This window comes from Mercenaria mercenaria, chromosome 1, assembly GCF_021730395.1.
Source record: "Mercenaria mercenaria strain notata chromosome 1, MADL_Memer_1, whole genome shotgun sequence".
NCBI classification, from domain to species: Eukaryota; Metazoa; Mollusca; class Bivalvia; order Venerida; family Veneridae; genus Mercenaria; species Mercenaria mercenaria.
Window position 1 is genome coordinate 65,352,729 of NC_069361.1, and position 14,047 is coordinate 65,366,775.

At 34.7% G+C, this 14,047-nt stretch overlaps 1 protein-coding gene across 2 annotated transcripts in view; it reads right to left on the minus strand.

Annotated features, from left to right (window-relative positions):
• Positions 1 to 3,254: 3,254 nt before the first annotated feature.
• The window catches only part of LOC123535544 (serine/threonine-protein phosphatase PP1-beta catalytic subunit), a 32,614-nt gene continuing 21,821 nt past the window's right edge, over positions 3,255 to 14,047 (minus strand). For both annotated transcript variants that reach the window (XM_045318227.2, XM_053549719.1), the window contains exons 7-8: positions 12,560 to 12,694; positions 3,255 to 10,825 (exon numbers count right to left, since the gene is read on the minus strand). In XM_045318227.2, coding sequence (XP_045174162.1) covers positions 10,727 to 10,825; positions 12,560 to 12,694 — 234 coding nt within the window. In that variant the 3' untranslated portion in view covers positions 3,255 to 10,726. The remainder of the gene's footprint in view (positions 10,826 to 12,559; positions 12,695 to 14,047) is intronic.

Consider the following 14,047-nt stretch of genomic DNA (forward strand, 5'->3'; position numbering starts at 1 on the left):
AATTAACGGCATCTTTTTAAAAGGATACAAGTTATATCATATGAAATAAATGTGTTTTAAAAGGTCAGACTTAAGAGAGAACTTAGGATGAAATTGTTGTGAAACGGGCCTCAGATTCTTACAAATGCACGGAATATCTGCTTTTACTATACGTTACCAGTTATATCCTCTGTGATGTGCAGATAGACTGTCGTAAACGAAACATCCACATTGCCAAAAATGTTGAGTAAAGAATTTAAATTTTATACATCATATTTTTATCTTTCGAAATGTTTCGACCTTTTAAAACCACACTAAAGCACAAAAGGCATTGCATTCATTGGAAGACTGATAAACACACGATAGAATATGTGAAATTATTTCGCGCTTCGTATGTGCACATAAAATGTTACAAACCCAGTTCAAATTTCAAAAATATGCAGTGCAAATCCATAAGATTTTGTCGCATAGCATGTCACAAACCCATTATTTATATATCTTATAAATTTGACACTGCTCGTACATTACAAATAATCATGATATACAAATGGTTGGCAAGCCCTTTGAAGAATACATTTCAGCGATCCGTTTAAGATATTCATCTGAAAATTATCATTTCTGAAATGCATTTTGGTCGGTAAATGTTGGAAGCAAACTTTCCCCTTTAATGTTAGGACCATAAAAAGTAGCCTAGAAAAGTAGCCTAGAAAAACGTTTTAAAACCCTTGTTTTTACCTGTGTAGAACACGGATGAATCCGTTTAACTGAATGAAGAACAAATAAAAGGTTGACTAAGAAATATTATAATAAAGAAGGAGAAATGAAAGCAGCAGCAGGTTTGGACCAGGGCACGCTGGTATTGGTCAAGGCGATTTTGACTATAATGCTGATCGAAGCAACATGGACCCCGTGTTAGAGCTACTATAGTATCTGAATCGGAAAAACAGTATTGGTGCGGAAGAAACCGAGTGACAGTGGTAATCGAATTGATGGTGACGAAGTTAATTAAACTCTTGACGTAATTATCACTTCATTTCATTTCAGTCTGAAATTACCAGCTAACTCTAATGGAATCAATGGCAGTGGAAGAAGAAGTACGAAAGAAGGAGATGACTGCATTGTTGCTGACGACGGACATGATGACGTTACAACCTTCGGCAATGGAAAGAATGGCATTTTGGCAGGAGACGCGGGCGAAGCTGGCGATGATATTGTTAGTCATGAGGCAGTCAGCAACGGAAGCAACTTAGCGTCGGTGATTGATATGACATGGGGGGAAGATGGGAATAACATTGTTAGCAGAAACAATGCTAGATGAGAAGCGGCAAAAGACTGAGTAAAGTGTGAATGAGTTGACGGTGACACAGAGATGCTACTGCTATAATTAACGGGAACAGTAGTGGTGTTTGTGAAGGGGACGTGAGATCAAAGTTTCCAGGGAATCTGTAATGGAAAAGGACATGATGACGTTTCAGCTACCGGATATGATGGAAGAGATGCAGAAGAAAATGACATCGATGGTATTTTGATGATGAGGAACATGGGGACATCAAAGCAGCTATAGTGTTTAGATAAGGACACAAAAGAAGCAATATTGTTTGTAAGAGAGCTGAGAGATGGTGATATTTGTAGCGAAGAGGGACTAAGAAAGTAGTAACACTGTGTGGAAGAGACTGGGAGAAGACTGTGAGGATACTGATGGTGAATGTGGGTGTGGGGGATAAAGTGACGCTACAATAGTCAGCAATTAAGTATGAAAAAAAAACTGTGTAGAAGAGAACTAAGAGAAGATGGTGATGATATTGAAGGTGAAGAGGAACAATATGACGCTGCTGTAATCAGCAGTGAACATATAGATAATGTGTGGAGGAAATCTCGGAGAAGATGGCGAAGAGACTGATGGTGAAGAAGGACATGATGGTGCTTCTGTAATCACTAGTGAAAGTAGTGATACTATGATGTTAAGAAAGCTAACAGGTGATAGTTTTGTTGTTGGCCAGGGACATGGTGATGCAACAGCTATATCCAAAGAATAGCATATCATATTGTGTTTGAAGAGAAGCCAGAGTTTATGGTTGTATTGAGGGTAATAAGAGGCACGGTGGCGCTACAGCTATCAGAAATGGAAGAAGTACCTCAGAGACACAAGAGATGATGGTATTGTTTGTGGCAATGACCAGTGTGATATTACAAATGTCTAATGGCAGCGTTGGTGTTGCAGCAGATGAGGATAGAAGATGACGACATGGTTGGTGATAAAGGGCCTGGTAGTACTACAGGTATCATCAATGGCAGTAGTGGCTTTGGTGGAAGAAAAGGAAATGTTAAAAGTATCATGCAAGGTAAAGGGTGTTGTTACTCTACAGCTATCAGCAAGGTAGAAAATTCATAGGCACAATAAAAAAAAATTGTGATGCTTTTGTTAATGGCGAGGGAAATGTTGACATACTTTTGACAGTGAAAAGAGGCATTAATATTAGTAACTACGGTATATGGTGATATAGAGAACTACTAATAGCTATATACTGTAATAATGTAGTGGACAACACGAGAGCTTGCAGAAGCCATATACGCACACGATGGTGCTAGTTTTATGAATACCTTCAAAATTGTTTTGACAGTATTGAGTGGACATGTAACTAAGCTATTTGACCTTTGACCTAAAGTATGGCCTTGACCATGGACCTAGTGACCAGGATTCTGTGCTCTTTCGCATTGTCTTGATGCTAACAATTCATGCTAGTTTTGTGAAAATCTCCCAAAGAAGGTATGGAACAGAGATGACAGATGGACAGACATGCCTGAATCCAATGAAGTCCCATACTGTGAAATCATTAATATTTATGGGGGACTAATTTTCGTGGATTTCGTGGTTGAGTCAATCCACGAAATTTAATCCCAACAAACAAGTAAAATTTCTATTCATTTAATGTTCAAAAGTTGAAATCCACAAATTCATATCCCCACGAAACTGCCGTTTTGACCAAAACTACGAAATTTCATGCCCACGAAATTAAATGATTTTACAGTATACTTTTTGTCTGGAGGTTTAAAAATAACAATGAAGAATTTGAAGATGATGATAATAAATTATCACCCTTTTATCACCTGGCTCTTAAGACCACCAATTTCATTTCCAAATGGAACATTTTCTGCCTGTTTTTTAATCCGTGAATAAGACCACTTGCATATCAGGACCACTCTTTGGCTTTCTCAAACAAGATGGCTATAAACATGTTAGTCAGTACAATATAAATGAAAACAAAAACTCAACATATGCATATATAAATATTTTTATTGTTTAAATAGATGGAATATTAAATATACAAGAAGGACCTGTGATAGACATGTCAACGAAAAAGTAATGTACATTTCAGGTCCACAACACATTTCTATAGGCGTAGAATTAATATGTAATGTCCAATCAATGAAAAAAAACTTCTATTTGCAAGTCTCACAGACAAGGAAAACAAGGATTCTGATTTGCATAATTTTGTTTTCAAACTTGTATATTTAAACATACATTTTCCGCCATCATTCTTGCTGATCATTACTGAATCATGACAATATTATAACTGGATTTAACCCTTAACATTAACACTAATATACTTTGGGAAAAAAAATTGTTAGGAAAAATGGTTTCATGTCTCATCCTAATCAAAAAATATTTACTTCTAATTTACACAGTGAAGTCATGCCTTTGTTTCTTAAAATGTTGCAGGAAAGGGGAAAATCAAAACAGGAAAAAATGAATAACATATCGGCATGCTTTTTCTATCACTTTCAGCCAACATTCCTTATTTGAATTATTCAAATTCAAAACTAAAAATATCTGTACTTTTTATACAAACAAATACTGACCATATTTTTGGCTAACAGAGATAAAATCTGAACCAAGTCTTGATGATAGTTACCTTATGGTAATCTGACATTAAAGGAGCATGTGTACTAACGTCATATCAAAATTTTCAAAACTGATAGCAAAGCCCAAAAATAAATCAAAATTATCTTAAGTCATTATTTTTGCAGTTACATAGGAAGTACATTTAACTAAACTATTTTTCAGTACCTTTTTACTATAATTATGGCTCAAACTGTAAAGCATTTCTACCTATTTATCACATGTATGTGTGTGTGGTGCTTGTGTTTTATTTAATTCAATTAATAACAGCGATGAGAACTTGTTTTAAGTACTTCTTACTATATTTTTTAGCTGGAGCACCGAACTTCTGCAAATTAAAGTGGAACTATAATTTGAAATCGGGCCAAAATTTTAGAATTCCCGACATATGATGATATTAAACTAAACAGCTACAAAAACTAACAGCTCTGCTTGCCTCAATTAACCCAGAAACGGGAAAAGTACTTTAAGTCATGACACATTTTGTTAAATAAAGGCTTTAAAGCATTTAAAAGGATAATATTAGTAACACCATTGCTCAATTAAACCATGCAGCAGTATACTAACAGTATCATATAAAATTAACAGGATTTAACAAGGTAAGGGGAAATAACTCTAGAAACAGGATGAGTTACAGGAAAATATACAGAGACCGTAACATGCATAACAAATTCTGTAAATTCACGACGACGCTTAAACTCTTACTTTCATAGCCCCCTAAAAGGGACCCAACTCCTGTGAGATTAAATACAGACAATCATACTCACTTATCTGACATCAGTCTATATATGTACATATACAAAATATATAAGCTACTATCAGTTTAGATCAAATTCCTTAACAACATAGTGAATATATGATTATATGATACAACAAAACATAAGTCAGAGATAAAACATGTAATGTATAAAATATAAAATCATGGTTTTATTTTACATAAACAAGAAAAGAACAAAACACCAGGCTCCAAGGTTATAAATCTGAGTTTGGGAACCAGTCTCGCTACGCATCCATGCCATTGATCAATTTCAAATGTGAGTTCAGAATCAACCAATCACATGTTGGAATTTCAAGACTGGTTTTCAATCTCAGTACTATTACCTTGGAACCAGTCAGCATTTTTAAACAAACACAACAAAACAAAAATATTCTTTTATCTACAGACACTGGGTTTTGATATACAGAGAACAACTCATCTCTGGTAAATATAAACGTTATTGTACAAAGGATAATTTTCAAGGAGGATTCATTTCTTTGTAATTTAATCAAGCAGCGCTGCTTTGAAATTTAAACAAGAGGACCATGATGGTCCTGAATCGCTCACCTATCCCCACATGACCCAGTGTTGAACTGAGTATGAAGTCGTTATTTCTATTATTTGTCATAGTGACCTAGGTTTTGAGCATATGTGACCTAGATATCATCAAGATAAAAAATTCTGACCAATTTTCATGAACTCCATTGAAAAATATGACCTCTAGAGAGGTCACAAGGTTTTTCTATTATTTGACCTAATGACCTAGTTTTTGAAGGTACGTGACCCACTTTTAAACTTGACCTAGATATCATCAAGGTGAACAATCTCACCGATTTTCATGAAGATCTCGTGAAAAATATGGCCTCTAGAGAGGTCACAAGGTTTTTCTATTTTTCAACCTACTGACCTAGTTTTTGACCGCACATGACCCAGTTACGAACTTGACCTAGATATCATCAAGCTGAACATTCTCATTAATTTTCATGAAGATCCATTGAGAAATATGGCCTCTAGAAAGGTCACAAGGTTTTTCTATTTTTAGACCTACTGACCTAGTTTTTGACCGCACGTGACCCAGTTTCGAATTTGATCTAGATATCATCAAGGTGAACATTCTGACCTATTTCCATGAAGATCTCTTGAAAAATATGGCCTCTAAAGAGGTCACAAGGTTTTTCTATTTTTAGATCTACTGACCTAGTTATTGACCGCACATGACCCAGTTTCGAACCTGACCTAGATATCATCAAGGTGAACATTCTGACCAATTTTCATAAAGATCCCGCGAAAAATATGGCCTCTAGAGAGGTCACAAATTTTTTTCTATTTTCAGACCTACTGACCTAGTTTTTGACCGCACGTGACCCAGTTTCAAACTTGAGCTAGAGATCATCAAGGTGAACATTCTGACCAATTTCTATGAAGATCCATTGAGAAATATGGCCTCTAGAGAGGTCACAAGGTTTTTCTATTTTTAGACCTACTGACCTAGTTTTTGACCCCACGTGACCCAGTTTCGAACTTGACCTAGATATCATCTAGGTTAACATTCTGACCAATATTCATGAAGATCTCTTGAAAAATATGGCCTCTAGAGAGGTCACAAGGTTTTTCTATTTTTAGATCTACTGACCTAGTTTTCGACCCCACGTGACCCAGTTTCGAACTTGATCTAGATATCATCAAGATGAACAATCTGACTAATTTTCATGAAGATCCATTGAGAAATATGGCCTCTAGAGAGGTCACAAGGTTTTTCTATTTTTAGACCTACTGACCTAGTTTTTGACCCCACGTGACCCAGTTTCGAACTTGACCTAGATATCATCAAGGTGAACATTCTGACCAATATTCATGAAGATCTCTTGAAAAAAATAGCCTCTAGAGAGGTCACAAGGTTTTTTCTATTTTTAGACCTACTGACCTAGTTTTTGACCCCACGTGACCCAGTTTCGAACTTGACCTAGATATCATCAAGATGAACATTCTGACCAATTTTCATGAAGATCCATTGAGAAATATGGCCTCTAGAGAGGTCACAAGGTTTTTCTATTTTTAGACCTACTGACCTAGTTTTTGACCCCACGTGACCCAGTTTCGAACTTGACCTAGATATCATCAAGATGAACATTCTGACCAATTTTCATGAAGATCCCATGAAAAATATGGCCTCTAGAGAGGTCACAAGGTTTTTCTATTTTTAGATCTACTGACCTAGTTTTTGACCGCACGTGACCCAGTTTCGAACTTGACCTAGATATCATCAAGATGAACATTCTGACCAACTTTCATAAAGATCCCATGAAAAGTGTGACCTCTAGAGTGGTCACAAGCAAAAGTTTACGGACTGACGGACGGACGGACGGACGCACGGACGACGGACGCCACGCGATCACAAAAGCTCACCTTGTCACTTTGTGACAGGTGAGCTAAAAATCATTAATATAAACAAACCATGGGCTCAGCACAAAATTATTATATCTTATTCTTTATTTATACAAAGTTACAATAGTTTCATGCTGAGCCCACGAAATATATAATTTGAATGTTGTAAAAGAATTTCAACCAGCTAGAATCAGGCTTATACCAAATCTTAAAATAAAACCTCAGAAAAAATATCCAGTCTATTGTATGAATGTATTCCCTTTCCAATTAACAAGGGGTAGTTTCAAGTTTCTTCATGTTCCAATTCAGATTATTATAACTGCTAATGCTAGTATTCCAGAACACCAAACTTGTTCCTTTGACAATAAAAACACCCTGAACAAAAAAAGATCTTTCAACAAAAATTTTTCAAACATGATCATTTCTATATCAACATTTCAACAAATCATTCATAACTTTTCCACAACAGCGATATTACCTAAAACAAAACATTTCAACCCTCTCTCATCCATTTAAGATTAAGACTCAAGATTACAGAACAAGTTTGAAAACCAGTCTCAAAACTCCACCATCTGATTGGCTGTTCCTGAACAGAAATCTGAAACTGACCAATGGCAAGGCTGTATTCTGAGACTGGTATTCAAACTCTAGTTTTGTAAACTTAGAACTTGTGACTTTTTTCCTAAATCTTCCTCACATCAATTTTTCGTATAGTATCTCCATAAGATATGTCAAAAGTCACAAACAATATTTTCTTCCCCCTAAAAAAAGGGCCAAGAAGCAAATATCTTACCATCCACTGCTAAAAGTACATACATAATTTTTGCATAATGAATATCACAAGAAAATTAGCAAACAGGTTCCATTCTATCAACGAACCAGTTCCAGATAAAACTGATGTACGACAGATCTAGGTATCATAATAATACATGCCCTTTAATACTTTTGTCTTTATTTCTAGCTTAATAATAATAGTACCAGTAAGTCGTGGCCGTCTTTTGAATATACCAGTATGTTTTAACAAAATTCAAAAAAAAATATCAATAACATCTTCTAGACAACTGTTCTGACCTACGTTTTCGAAGAAAAAAATCTTTTCCAAATTGGCAGAGACAAGGTGTTTAAATTTTCTACTAACATAAATTCTGTCTCATTCAAACATTGAGCAAAAATATATTAAATTACACACAACTACTTCATCTTACATTGTAACAATAACTTTAAATTCCAGTACTAAACTGCACAAGAATATTGTCATTCTTGCTTGTTTACGACAATGTGTATAAGTATATAATTATAGTACATTAACTTTAACAGAATCTTTTTATGAAAACTACAATATCACTTCCTAATGCCATTGTTTTAAACAAGTTTATTAAGTCTATGAAGTACACTGTTATGAGTGCTGATCCTGAAGTAATGTGACTGCAAGCATGGAGCGTATTTATGTACACTGATTAAATTCTGATTACACACATAAATGTTATTTTCTAGGGTTGTTTAGTTTTAAATTAATAGAAGTGTACAATTGACACTATTTCACCGCATGCTAAAATAAGTGACAAAAATAACTATTTCTGATGTCAATAACATTTGGGACATGTGGCTTTCATCGTTACCATGTCCGTATCATGGTATGTTTATATTATAATAGCAGCTTGATCTGTGATGCTGTATTCGGCTTAAATAGATTTTGCCAGGTCGGAACGCACACGGCGTGCAAGTGCCTAGTATGATTAGTCCTGGCAAAATCCACAAAGGCCGAACCTAGCTCCTGTTATACTGACACTTCAACTATATACCTCTGCCTTTTTGTTTGTTGTTTTGTTATCGAACATAAGTCTTCAGTATTTATTGATGTAAAAATAGAACTGAATGTAGTATATCTGTGCACTATTTATAGAACTGTGTCAGGTCATGCATATTAAATAAAAGGAGCCCAGCAGCATTCAATACGAAAGGTACAATACAGAATTTTTTCTGCCTTTTCATATCTACTTGTGAAATACAAGCAGTAGTTTTAACAGAATTCATAAAGGTATATAATAAACCTTAATATTTTTAGAAAATATTGCAAATAGATCAAAATACCCTGGGTATAAATTTTTATTGTTTTCTGTTCAATATACAGGTTTTTATGGTTCAAGTGATATTACTTCTGGATCAACAAACGTATCTCAAACAATAGAAACGGCCGCACAGTAATCTTTAAATAAATATATCTGAAACTTGAATTTGGTACAAATGAAAGAGAATGTGCCATAGACTCCTCTTCACTTTTTGAATCAAGGCAACCAAACAAGTAACGAACATTCTAAAACTTCCTGCATATTATTTTACCCTAAATGCTGCAAACCGTGCCACAATATACAATACTTAAAGCACAATAATATGTGGTAAAAAAGCATACAATGGTACTGCTATGAAGAAAAGGTCAGCCATTTGTGTACTGACTACAATATAAAATCAGATATTTTCACAAGGCAAAAATTTTACTATTTCTAAAATAAGATTAAGTTAGCGTGGTAAAATATTTGTGATGTACGACCAACGTGTGACTATTATTAACAACAGGACTGTTGCATGCATTTTTGTGAATACAGTCATAGTGAAAATAAATCTCCCATAAAAATATCTGATTTTACAGCAGATACTGTAGATTGGGTCATATTCGTGATAACTGAAGTTTTACAAATTTTCGTGGCAAGTTCAAAACTCAATATCGTCATCATTACCTCCAAACGCAAAACTTAACTTAAAAACACGAATTCTTAGTATCACAAATATTTCTGCTTTTTGTCAGTAAGAGACCCGAACATTTTCCAGCCTTCAAAACTGGTACAACAATTTTGCATAAAGAGTGAATTATCGTATAAAAATGTCAAATTGTTCTTAGTAACAATCATTTAGCAGTCTATGCATAAATTAGCAACAAAGCTCTAAATAATAAACATATACTGTGTGAATAAGTTATTCAACTTTTATAGTACAAGGGTAAATGATACAATTAAAATAAAACTTCTCAATTTATTTCTATAAATAAAGTCCTTAAAGATATTTTGTAGAATTCGTAGTTTATTATAAATGTTAGCCTTGGCATGCTACATGCCATGCCAATAACTAGTTACTGTGCTGGCATGTGCTACAGAATTCTGTCCTATAAAATTCTTTTACTATTTATTGTAAGGTATAGAATAAAGCAGAATATTATCTGTTTACAATTCAGAAAACTGCTTTGCCATTTTTGTATGAACCTGCACTTTTTGAAACAATGGATTTCATTTCTCATTAATAGCAACTGGCTAGCCCGAACCATTTTTCTTGTATCAATTGACTAGCAGCTTATAACCACTGTGACTTTAAAAACTGAAAGAACAAAATATTTTGCCGAGTTGCACAAATAACTAGCCTGGCTAAGCTGCAAACTACGGGTAAATCATGCCAAAATATTTTTTCAGTACACACAGCTGAATTAACACGAACTATTTTCAGAAGTTCTCTACTGAAATGGTTTATATATGCGAGCAACATTTTCCCCATCTGGCTAGTGAAAATATAATCACAAAGTGTGCATCTTTTTTAACTAACACAGAATGTAGCTACACACAACCGCATGCAAGAACCTGCATAAATATCACACATGTGGCACCATAGTTTAATGTTATTGTCTATCGACAGTGCTGTCAACTGCACTGTCAACTGAATTACTTCTTTTTCTGTGGCCCTCTCGGTGGTGTTATAGGTCGGCCGGAGTTCATACCTCCGTATTGGTACTTTGCCTTCTTTTCTGAAGGTTTTAAGATCTGAAAAAAACCCATAGAAAATAGGAAATTAGAATACAAAAACGTTGCTTTCAATATTCTGGTTTTTACAAATGCTGACCAACAAGGAACAACATCTTCTGTCTCATATCTATTAAATTCTAAGAATAATCACCTACTGGAATATCAACATCTCTGCACTAAATGTGTACTGACATATATTTATTTATTTATTTTGATGGGTTTAACGTCGCACTGACACAATTGTAGATCAAATGGCGACTTTCTAGCTTTGATGGTGGAGGAAGACCCTAGGTGCCCCTCTGTGCATTAGTTCATCTTAAGAGGGCACCTGGGTAGAACCACGGACCTTCCGTAAGCCAGCTGGATGGCTTCCTCATACCCCCGAGTGAGGCTGGAACCCACATCAATGAATGACTGACAAGTAGATATCTACTTTTTGTGCTGAGGTTATGAATTATGAAACAAGCATCCCTGTATACTTTTAACACAAGTAATGTCATCACATCCCCAATGAGTCATTGTGGGCATATTCCATTTCTGTCAGTGTACTGTACCAGTATTTTAAATAAGTAATGTCATCACATCCCCAATGAGTCATTGTGGGCATATTCCATTTCTGTCAGTGTACTGTACCAGTATGTTTGTTCTGAACAGTAATCTCAAATACAAGAACAATTCTAGAACAATAATTATGTATTTCTAAATCAGAAACATTGTCAAGTAACAGTAGCTCATCAAACAGGCATATTTTTAGAAAGGTTCTCCCACTGTTGATTCCAGTGGATTCTTCTTTCATCAAAATCCATATCTTTAAAGATCAAAGCATTGAGATGTCTGGTGGTTGCGGGTTTTGCTAGATTTATTTTCATTTTAAATGCCAATCTTTAAATATACATGTATAAGAAACAAATACTAATGTGCCTCATATCTAAGATAACCTCTGCCTGACCTTACATGAGCAGCTGGAAGTCAGTGATGTAACCATAGGCTTGAATACCTAATCATTGACAGATCTTATATAATCTAAATGGCCAGTGTGAATGGATATAGAGGATGAATAAGAACTACTTGATCATTGATAATTCACCCGCATTGTTCATGAATGGAACTACTTTGTGTAGCACATGAACATATCCTTTGGATGTGATTTGGAATCAAATAAAGATGCTACATGATTGTCAGAAATACACTTAACTTTGGTTACGGGATAAACCCGCAACCAAAAATGAATATAACAATTATCTTTACACTCTGTTTAGCTGAACGCATCTGTATTGAACATCAGATCTGTTTTCTTACACATTATGTGTACTCCTTAAAAAAAGCATTTTATTTACAAAGTTTTGACCCAAACCAAAAGGTGTTTCAGAAAAATTATATAATGTAGATTTGTTTTAGCTTTTAGACAAGTCAATGGACCTGCTAACACTAGAATGTTAAAATTCCATCCCAAGGGCGGTTTCTGGACAAATTTTATATCAATATGGTTGCAAAAAATCCATATCAAAGATAGACCTTAGGGTTGGTTAAATAACTTTATCTCATTTTAAAAGCTCTGTTTTTTTAATGTGAGAAAACATTTCAATTTGCATACAGTGTCCGTTCAACTGAATAACAGTAACAATTGATCTTTCTTAAATGGCTGAGCTGGGCAAAATACTACAAAGGAATAATAAAGCCTAACATTGAATTAAATTATGGGATCTACATTCATGAAACCAACAATAAATCTTTCTTTTTCCAGAAACTTACCTGGAAAGAGCACATAAGAGTTTCATCAACCGACATCATTCCTCCTGCATTGTCAAATTCTCCGCAGTAATTTGGGGCAGAAAACAACGTTACTAACTGTCTCTTGGCAAAGAATTCATAACCATCTTCCACAACCTAAATGTAGAATATATCAAAATTTGAAAAACTTACTTAGTTTTAAACTGGAAAACTGATAGGTGAATTTATAATCTGACCACATTCTTGTTAAAAAACTCTGTGTTTGATGAAAAAGATAAAGAAGAATTATATGAAAATATTTTACTTGAATAAATTTATATGCTTTTAAGAAATGAAATATATTTTTTCGGTGTTCCTTTGAAATGAATGACAGAATAGGATCGGCAAATCCATGAATCGCGCAGCAGCCTATTATCACTAAGCAGCATTGACGTAACTTTCGCACCTTTTCTTATCATAATTTTCAATGGAAAAGAATAGGGCGAATGTAAATATTTGAGATTGAACCTCAATCTTCAAAGACAGTAACAGGTTAAAGTCTTGAAATTGTTTTCTAAGCCCTTCAAGGCCTAACCAAAATTATTTCACAAATGTGAACTTTATCAAAGTTTTATTTACATCAGTAACTGTAGTTTTGAGATTTTTTTATATATCTGTGCTTGTCTTGCGTCAAGTTGGTATTTATCAGATACTTGAGAGCGAAGATATGTATCGGTTTACTTCCTTTCAAGTGTTACAATTGTGTGGAAAACGAGTATGACCTTAAACAGGATATAATTTTTTTTACAAAAAAAAAAGATAAACAAGACCTATCATTAATGGTGATGAATACCCCAGACAGCAGCTTAATGTCAGAGGAACAAGGGTATTGAAAATATGATATATTGCATTTGTATATTGTATAGGGAAAAATGTACAAAGATGCAGAAAAATATTGTGCAAAACTGTATAAGATCTCCAAATTTCATAGCTGAATCTTAAAAAGAAGAAAGTAGGTCAGTAGGTCAAAATCAAGGTCACTGAAAGTCAGTTTTGAGATGTGTGTTCAAGTGGTCCAAATTTTATGGCAATACCTTAAACAAGAGGGCCAAGATGGCCCTAGGTCGCTCACCTGAGTAACACACCATAACAGTGTAAACATGTTTTACCTAGTGATTTCATGGAGACAAACATTCTGACCAATTTTCAAGCAATAAGATTGGACCAAAAAACGTAGTCTAGACTGTAAACAAGCATTTTCTTTGATTTGACCTAGTGACCTTTTTTACCTCACATGACCCAGATTTGAACTTGTCCAAAATTTCATGAAAACAAACATTCTGACAAAGTTTCAGGAAGATTGGAGCAAAAAAGTGGCCTCTAGTATATACAAGCTTTTCCTTTGATTTGACCTAGTGATCTAGATTTTGACACCACGTGACCCAGATTTGAAATCATCCAAGACTTCATGATAAGTATTCTGACCAAGTTCTATGAAGATAGAATAAAACAAGAGCACCGCCTTGCGGG